We start from the raw sequence: 8,882 nt of genomic DNA, 5'->3' as shown, positions 1-8,882 counted from the left end.
AGTGTTTATAATGAGGGAAACTTTTGAGGAAACTCTCGGAGACATGAAAATGTGCTTACAGGGTGCAGAGAAAAGAAAACCCCCTCAGCAGATCTGGAATCTCCCTGGTACAGGGAATATTGATTCAGCTAACATTAATCATGTTGACAATGGACCGATCTAGGGCTTTCTGCTAGGGTATTGCTGTATCTCTCTCTCTCTCTCTCTCTCTCTCTCTCTCTCTCTCTCTCTCTCTCTCTCTCTCTCTCTCTCTCTCTCTCTCTCTCTCTCTCTCTCTCTCTCTCTCTCTCTCTCTCTTTCTCTCTCTCTCTTTCTCTCTTTCTCTCTTTCTCTCTCTCTCTCTCTCTCTCTTTCTCTCTGTGTGTGTGTTTGTGTGTTTGCATACTCATCTGTCTCTGTGTCTCTAGGGATGTGGGGCTTCCACGACAGAGACCTGGTACTGAGGAAGTCTCTGTATGGCATGATGAAGAGTGGAGCGGAGAGAGAGGCTCTGAAGAGGAGGTGGAGGTGGCAGCAGACACAACAGAACAAAGAGGTCTGTACACACACACTACACACACAGTACACACACACTCACATGGTACACACACAGTACACACACACGGTACACACACAGTACACACACAATCACAGTACACACACACACACACACACACACACACACACACACACACACACACACACACACACACACACACCACACACACACACACACACACACACACACACACACACACACACACACACACCTGCTATTCCACATGAGTGCTCTGTTCTATAACCTGGGCCCTGGTTATATGTTGTTTCCTGTGTGGTGTTATGAGGGAGTTACAGTTGAAGTCGGTAGTTTACATACACCTTAGCCAAATACATTTAAACTCAGTTTTTCACAATTCCTGACATTTAATCCTAGTAAAAATTCCCTGTCTTAGGTCAGTTAGGATCACCACTTTATTTTAAGAATGTGAATTGTCAGAATAATTAGAGAGAATGATTTATTTCAGCTTTTATTTCTTTCATCACAATCCCAGTGGTCAGAAGTTTACTACACTCATTTATATTTGGTAGCATTGCCTTTAAATTGTTTAACTTGGGTCAAACGTTTCGGTGTAGCCTTCCACAAACTTCCACAATAAGTTGGGTGAATTTTGGCCCATTCCTCCTGACTGAGCTGGTGTAACTGAGTCAGGTTTGTAGGCCTCCTTGATCGCACACGTTTTTTCAGTTCTGCCCACAAATGTTCAATAGGGTTGAGGTCAGGGCTTTGTGATGGCCACTCCAATACCTTGACTTTGTTGTCCTTAAGCCATTTTGCCACAACTTTGGAAGTACTGTATGCTTGGGATCATTGTCCAATTGGAAGACCCATTTGCGACCAAGATTTAACTTCCTGACTGATGTCTTGAGATGTTGCTTCAATAAATCCACATCATTTTCTTTCCTCATGATGCCATCTATTTTGTGAAGTGCACCAGTCCCTCCTGCAGCAAAGCACCCCCACAACATGATGCTGCCACCCCTGTGCTTCACGGTTGGGAAGGGGTTCTTCGGCTTGCAAGCCACCCCCTTTTTCCTCCAAACATAACGATGGTCATTATGGCCAGACAGTTCTATTTTTGTTTCATCAGACCAGAGGACATTTCTCCAAAAAGTACGCTCTTTGTCCCAATGTGCAGTTGCAAACTGTACTCTGGCTTTTTTATGGCAGTTTTGGAGCAGTGGATTCTTCCTTGCTGAGCGGCCTTTCAGGTTATGTCGACATAGGACTCGTTTTACTGTGGATATAGATACTTATATAGATACCAAAGTACGTTCATCTCTAGGAGACAGAACGTGTCTCCTTCCTGAGTGGTATGACGGCTGAGTGATCCCATGGTGTTTATACTTGCGTACTATTGTTTGTAGAGATGAACGTGGTACCTTCAGGCGTTTGGAAATTGCTCCCAAGGATGAACCAGACTTGTGGAGGTCTACTTTTTTTTAATGAGGTCTTGGCTGATTTCTTTAGATTTTCCCATGATGTCAAGCAAAGAGGCACTGAGTTTTAAGGTAGGCCTTGAAATACATCCACAGGTACACCTCCAATTGACTGAAATTATGTCAATTAGCCTATCAGAAGCTTCTAAAGCCATGACATCATTTTCTGGAATTTCCAAACTGTTTAAAGGCACAGTCAACTTAGTGTATGTAAACTTTTGACCTACAGGAATTGTAATACAGTGAATTATAAGTGAAATAATCTGTCTGTAAACAATTCTGGTCAAAACCTATGGGTCCTGGTGAAAACCCTATGGGTCCTGGTCAAAACCCTCTGGGTCCTGGTCAAAACCTCTATGGGTCCTGGTCAAAACCTCTATGGGTCCTGGTCAAAACCCTCTGGGTCCTGGTCAAAACCTCTATGGGTCCTGGTCAAAACCTCTATGGGTCCTGGTCAAAACCTCTATGGGTCCTGGTGTAAACCCTCTGGGTCCTGGTCAAAACCTCTATGGGTCCTGGTCAAAACCCTCTGGGTCCTGGTCAAAACCTCTATGGGTCCTGGTCAAAACCCTCTGGGTCCTGGTCAAAACCTCTATGGGTCCTGGTCAAAACCTCTATGGGTTCTGGTCAAAACCTCTATGGGTCCTGGTCAAAACCTCTATGGGTCCTGGTCAAAACCCTATGGGTCCTGGTCAAAACCCTATGGGTCCTGGTCAAAACCCTATGGGTCCTGGACAAAACCTTATGGGTCCTGGTCAAAACCCTCTGGGTCCTGGTCAAAACTCTATGGGTCCTGGTCAAAACCCTATGGGTCGTGATCAAAACCCTCTGGGTCCTGGTCAAAACCCAATGGGTCCTGGTCAAAACTGCTATGGGTCCTGGTCAAAACCCTATGGGTCCTGGTCAAAACCCCTATGGGTCCTGGTCAAAACCCTCTGGGTCCTGGTCAAAACCCTATGGGTCCTGGTCAAAACCCTCTGGGTCCTGGTCAAAACCCTATGGGTCCTGGTGAAAACCCTATGGGTCCTGGTCAAAACCCTATTGGTCCTGGTCAAAACCCTATGGGTCCTGGTGAAAACCCTATGGGTCCTGGTCAAAACCCGATGTGTCCTGGTCAAAAACCCGATGTGTCCTGGTCAAAAACCTATTGGTCCTGGTGAAAACCCTATGGGTCCTGGTCAAAACCTGATGTGTCTTGATCAAAAACCCTATGGGTCCTGGTCAAAACCCTATGGGTCCTGGTCAAAACCCTCTGGGTCCTGGTCAAAACCCTATTGGTCCTGGTGTAAACCCTATGGGTCCTGGTCAAAACCCTATTGGTCCTGGTGTAAACCCTATGGGTCCTGGTCAAAACCCTATGGGTCCTGGTCAAAACCCTATGGATCCTGGTCAAAACCCTATTGGTCCTGGTGTAAACCCTATGGGTCCTGGACAAAACCCGATGGGTCCTGGTCAAAACCCTCTGGGTCCTGGTCAAAACCCTATGGGTCCTGGTGTAAACCCTATGGATCCTGGTCAAAACCCCTTTTGGTCCTGGTCAAAACCCGATGGGTCCTGGTCAAAACCCGATGGTTCCTGGACAAAACCCGATGGGTCCTGGTCAAAACCCTCTGGGTCCTGGTCAAAACCCTATGGGTCCTGGTCAAACCCCTCTGGATCCTGGTCAAAACTCTATGGGTCCTGGTGTAAACCCTCTGGGTCCTGGTCAAAAACTCTATGGGTCCTGGTGTAAACCCTCTGGGTCCTAGTGTAAACCCTCTGGGTGGGGTGGACGGAGGTGGGGGGGGGGGTTCAGTGTAAAGCAGAAACCTGTTGATTGGTGCTGAGTATTTCGTTGTCCTGCTGTGCCAATGTGTTTGTGTTGTGATTTGATTTGCCACTTGATCACACACCCCAGGTGGCTGTGTGTCCATGATGACGTAAGTTTTCTGTGTGGTGCCATGCTCTGCTCAGTCAACACCTGCTGTTCTATGTCTGCTGACTCATTTAGACCGGAAAGGGCTGTAGGACACACACACACACACAAACACACACACACACACACACACGCACACGCACACGCACACGCACACGCACACGCACACGCACACACACACACACGCACACACACACACACACACACACAGCACACTCTCACACCGGCCCCAGTGCTGTAGGAGACAGTAGATGGAGATGTATTAGAAAGGGCTCAGGCTCCACCCAGTGCATCTGTGAAATGAGGCCCTGTACCCCCTCCAAATGAGGCCCTGTACCCCCTCCAAATGAGGCCCTGTACCCCCTCCAAATGAGGCCCTGTACCCCCTCCAAATGAGGCCCTGTACCTCCTCCAAATGAGGCCCTGTACCCCCTCCAAATGAGGCCCTTACCTCCTCCAAATGAGCCCTGTACCCCCTCCAAATGAGGCCCTGTACCCCCTCCAAATGAGGCCCTGTACCTCCTCCAAATGAGGCCCTGTACCTCCTCCAAATGAGGCCCTGTACCCCCTCCAAATGAGGCCCTGTACCCCCTCCAAATGAGGCCCTGTACCCCCTCCGAATGAGGCCCTGTACCCCCTCCAGAGCTCCAGGCTTCTGGGTGAGCAGGGTCAGCCCTGTCCCCACTGTCCTCCACTTCCACTGGGCCTGGAGGTGGTACCATGTCCCCTGTCCCCATTGTCCTCCACCCCTACTGGGCCTGGAGGTGGTACCATGTCCCCTGTCCCCACTGTCCTCCACCCCTACTGGGCCTGGAGGTGGTACCATGTCCCCTGTCCCCACTGTCCTCCACCCCCACTGGGCCTGGAGGTGGTACCATGTCCCCTGTCCCCACTGTCTTCCACCCCCACTGGGCCTGCAGGTGGTACAAAGTCCCCTGTCCCCACTGTCTTCCACCCCCACTGGGCCTGGAGGTGGTACCATGTCCCCTGTCCCCACTGTCTTCCACCCCCACTGGGCCTGGAGGTGGTACCATGTCCCCTGTCCCCACTGTCTTCCACCCCCACTGGGCCGGAGGTGAAACCATGTCCCCTGTCCCCACTGTCTTCCACCCCCACTGGGCCTGGAGGTGGTACCATGTCCCCTGTCCCCACTGTCTTCCACCCCCACTGGGCCTGGAGGTGGTACCATGTCCCCTGTCCCCACTGTCCTCCACCCCCACTGGGCCTGGAGGTGGTACCATGTCCCCTGTCCCCACTGTCCTCAACCCCACTGGGCCTGGAGGTGGTACCATGTCCCCTGTCCCCACTGTCCTCCACCCCCACATGACCTGGAGGTGGTACCATGTCCCCTGTCCCCACTGTCCTCCACCCCCACTGGGCCTGGAGGTGGTACCATGTCCCCTGTCCCCACTGTCTTCCACCCCCACTGGGCCTGGAGGTGGTACCATGTCCCCTGTCCCCACTGTCCTCCACCCCCACTGGGCCTGGAGGTGATACCATGTCGCCTGTCCCCACTGTCTTCCACCACCACTGGGCCTGCAGGTGTTACCAAGTCCCCTGTCCCCACTGTCCTCCACCCCCACCGGGTCTGCAGGTGGTACAAAGTCCCCTGTCCCCACTGTCCTCCACCCCCACTGGGTCTGCAGGTGGTACAAAGTCCCCTGTCCCCACTGTCCTCCACCCCCACTGGGTCTGCAGGTGGTACAAAGTCCCCTGTCCCCACTGTCCTCCACCCCCACTGGGTCTGCAGGTGGTACAAAGTCCCCTGTCCCCACTGTCTTCCACCCCCACTGGGTCTGCAGGTGGTACAAAGTCCCCTGTCCCCACTGTCTTCCACCCCCACTGGGTCTGCAGGTGGTACAAAGTCCCCTGTCCCACTGTCTTCCACCCCACTGGGTCTGCAGGTGGTACAAAGTCCCCTGTCCCCACTGTCTTCCACCCCCACTGGGTCTGCAGGTGGTACAAAGTCCCCTGTCCCCACTGTCCTCCACCCCCACTGGGTCTGCAGGTGGTACAAAGTCCCCTGTCCCCACTGTCTTCCACCCCCACTGGGTCTGCAGGTGGTACAAAGTCCCCTGTCCCCACTGTCTTCCACCCCCACTGGGTCTGCAGGTGGTACAAAGTCCCCTGTCCCCACTGTCTTCCACCCCCACGGGGTCTGCAGGTGGTACAAAGTCCCCTGTCCCCACTGTCCTCCACCCCCACTGGGTCTGCAGGTGGTACAAAGTCCCCTGTCCCCACTGTCCTCCACCCCCCTGGGCCTGGAGGTGGTACAAAGTCCCCTGTCCCCACTGTCCTCCACCCCCCTGGGTCTGCAGGTGGTACTATGTCCCCTGTCCCCACTGTCTTCCATCCCACTGGGCCTGGAGGTGGTACTATGTTCCCTGTCCCCACTGTCTTCCATCCCACTGGGCCTGGAGGTGGTACTATGTTCCCTGTCCCCACTGTCCTCCACCCCCACTGAGAATGTGTGTGTGTGTGTGTGTGTGTGTGTGTGTGTGTGTGTGTGTGTGTGTGTGTGTGTGTGTGTGTGTGTGTGTGTGTGTGTGTGTGTGTGTGTGTGTGTGTGTGTGTGTGTGTGTGTGTGTGTAACCCTCCATGTTCTCTCTCCTCAGTCAGGGCTGGTGTACACGGAGGAGGAATGGGAGAGAGAATGGAACGAGCTGCTGAAACTAGCTTCTAGTGAACCACGTACGCACAGCAGCAAGAACAACAACAATACTGGAGGGTGAGTATAACACACACACACACACACACACACACACACACACACACACACACACACACACACACACACACACACACACACACACACACACACACACACACACACACACACACACACACACACACACCAATCTAGTTTACTGTTGGATAGCTGAGCGTTGAGACTGTCATGGGTTATGATGGTGTCTGGTTGATGTCTGTTTAAAGCCCTGACTATGGTGTCTATAGGTCAATACCAGATCAGTTTATGTGTGTCTATAGGTCAATCACCATGATCAGTTATGATGGGTTCATAGGTCAATACCAGTCAGTTATGATGGTGTCTATAGGTCAATACCAGATCAGTTATGATGGTGTCTATAGGTCAATACCAGATCAGTTATGATGGTGTCTATAGGTCAATACCAGATCAGTTATGATGGTGTCTATAGGTCAATACCAGATCAGTTATGATGGTGTCTGGTTGATGTCTGTATAAAGCCCTGACTATGGTGTCTATAGGTCAATACCAGATCAGTTATGATGGTGTCTATAGGCCAATACCAGATCAGTTATGATGGTGTCTGGTTGATGTCTGTATAAAGCCCTGACTATGGTGTCTATAGGCCAATACCAGATCAGTTATGATGGTGTCTGTAGGCCAATACCAGATCAGTTATGATGGTGTCTGTAGGCCAATACCAGATCAGTTATGATGGTGTCTGTAGGCCAATACCAGATCAGTTATGATGGTGTCTATAGGTCAATACCAGATCAGTTATAATGGTGTCTATAGGTCAATACCAGATCAGTTATGATGGTGTCTATAGGCCAATACCAGATCAGTTATGATGGTGTCTATAGGTCAATACCAGATCAGTTATGATGGTGTCTATAGGTCAATACCAGATCAGTTATGATGGTGTCTATAGGCAATACCAGATCAGTTATGATTGTCTATGGTCAATACCAGATCAGTTATGATGGTGTCTATAGTCAATACCAGATCAGTTATGATGGTGTCTTAGGTCAATACCAGATCAGTTATGATGGTGTCTATAGTCAATACCAGATCAGTTATGATGGTGTCTATAGGCCAATACCAGATCAGTTATGATGGTGTCTATAGGCCAATACCAGATCAGTTATGATGGTGTCTATAGGCCAATACCAGATCAGTTATGATGGTGTCTATAGGTCAATACCAGATCAGTTATGATGGTGTCTATAGGTCAATACCAGATCAGTTATGATGGTGTCTATAGGTCAATACCAGATCAGTTATGATGGTGTCTATAGGTCAATACCAGATCAGTTATGATGGTGTCTATAGGCCAATACCAGATCAGTTATGATGGTGTCTATAGGTCAATACCAGATCAGTTATGATGGTGTCTATAGGTCAATACCAGATCAGTTATGATGGTGTCTATAGGCCAATACCAGATCAGTTATGATGGTGTCTATAGGCCAATACCAGATCAGTTATGATGGTGTCTATAGGCCAATACCAGATCAGTTATGATGGTGTCTATAGGTCAATACCAGATCAGTATGATGGTGTCTATAGTCAATACCAGATCAGTTATGATGGTGTCTATAGGTCAATACAGATCAGTATGTGTGTCTATAGGTCAATACCAGATCAGTTATGATGGTGTCTATAGGCCAATACCAGATCAGTTATGATGGTGTCTATAGGTCAATACCAGATCAGTTATGATGGTGTCTATAGGTCAATACCAGATCAGTTATGATGGTGTCTATAGGTCAATACCAGGATGTAGTGATCCTCTAGATTATGTTAAAGATTATGGACTCTGAGGAGTTGTCATGGGCCAGGATTCACACACGCACAAACACACACACACACACACACACACACACACACACACACACACACACACACACACACACACACACACACACACACACACACACACACACACACACACACACACACACACACACACACACACACACACACACACACACACACACACAGATACACACGCTTGACATTTAAATATCATCCAACATTAGAAGTATATTTTAAAATGTTTGCTCAGTAGATCTGATGGTTTGTGAGTGTCTGACAGGGTCGTGTCTTGATGCAGGGTGGATAACTCGGAGGACCCTGTGTATGAGAGCCTGGAGGAGTTCCACGTGTTTGTCCTGGCTCACGTGCTGCGTCGACCCATCATAGTGGTGGCTGACACCATGCTACGGGACTCAGGGGGAGAGGGTGAGTACACACAACATGCTACATACTGCAGAGACCCTA

At 49.9% G+C, this 8,882-nt stretch overlaps 1 protein-coding gene across 1 annotated transcript in view; it reads left to right on the top strand.

Annotated features, from left to right (window-relative positions):
* Positions 1-394: 394 nt before the first annotated feature.
* The window catches only part of LOC120043631 (OTU domain-containing protein 7A-like), a gene marked incomplete at both ends in the record, with an annotated part of 69,708 nt that continues 61,220 nt past the window's right edge, over positions 395-8,882 (top strand). Inside the window, 3 exons of the mRNA XM_038988184.1 lie at positions 395-535; positions 6,508-6,620; positions 8,716-8,843. Of these exons, the coding sequence (XP_038844112.1) occupies positions 395-535; positions 6,508-6,620; positions 8,716-8,843 (382 nt within the window). The remainder of the gene's footprint in view (positions 536-6,507; positions 6,621-8,715; positions 8,844-8,882) is intronic.

The sequence above is a fragment of the Salvelinus namaycush genome, unplaced genomic scaffold (assembly GCF_016432855.1).
Source record: "Salvelinus namaycush isolate Seneca unplaced genomic scaffold, SaNama_1.0 Scaffold98, whole genome shotgun sequence".
NCBI classification, from domain to species: domain Eukaryota; kingdom Metazoa; phylum Chordata; class Actinopteri; order Salmoniformes; family Salmonidae; genus Salvelinus; species Salvelinus namaycush.
This window is presented reverse-complemented; position numbering and strand designations above follow the sequence as displayed.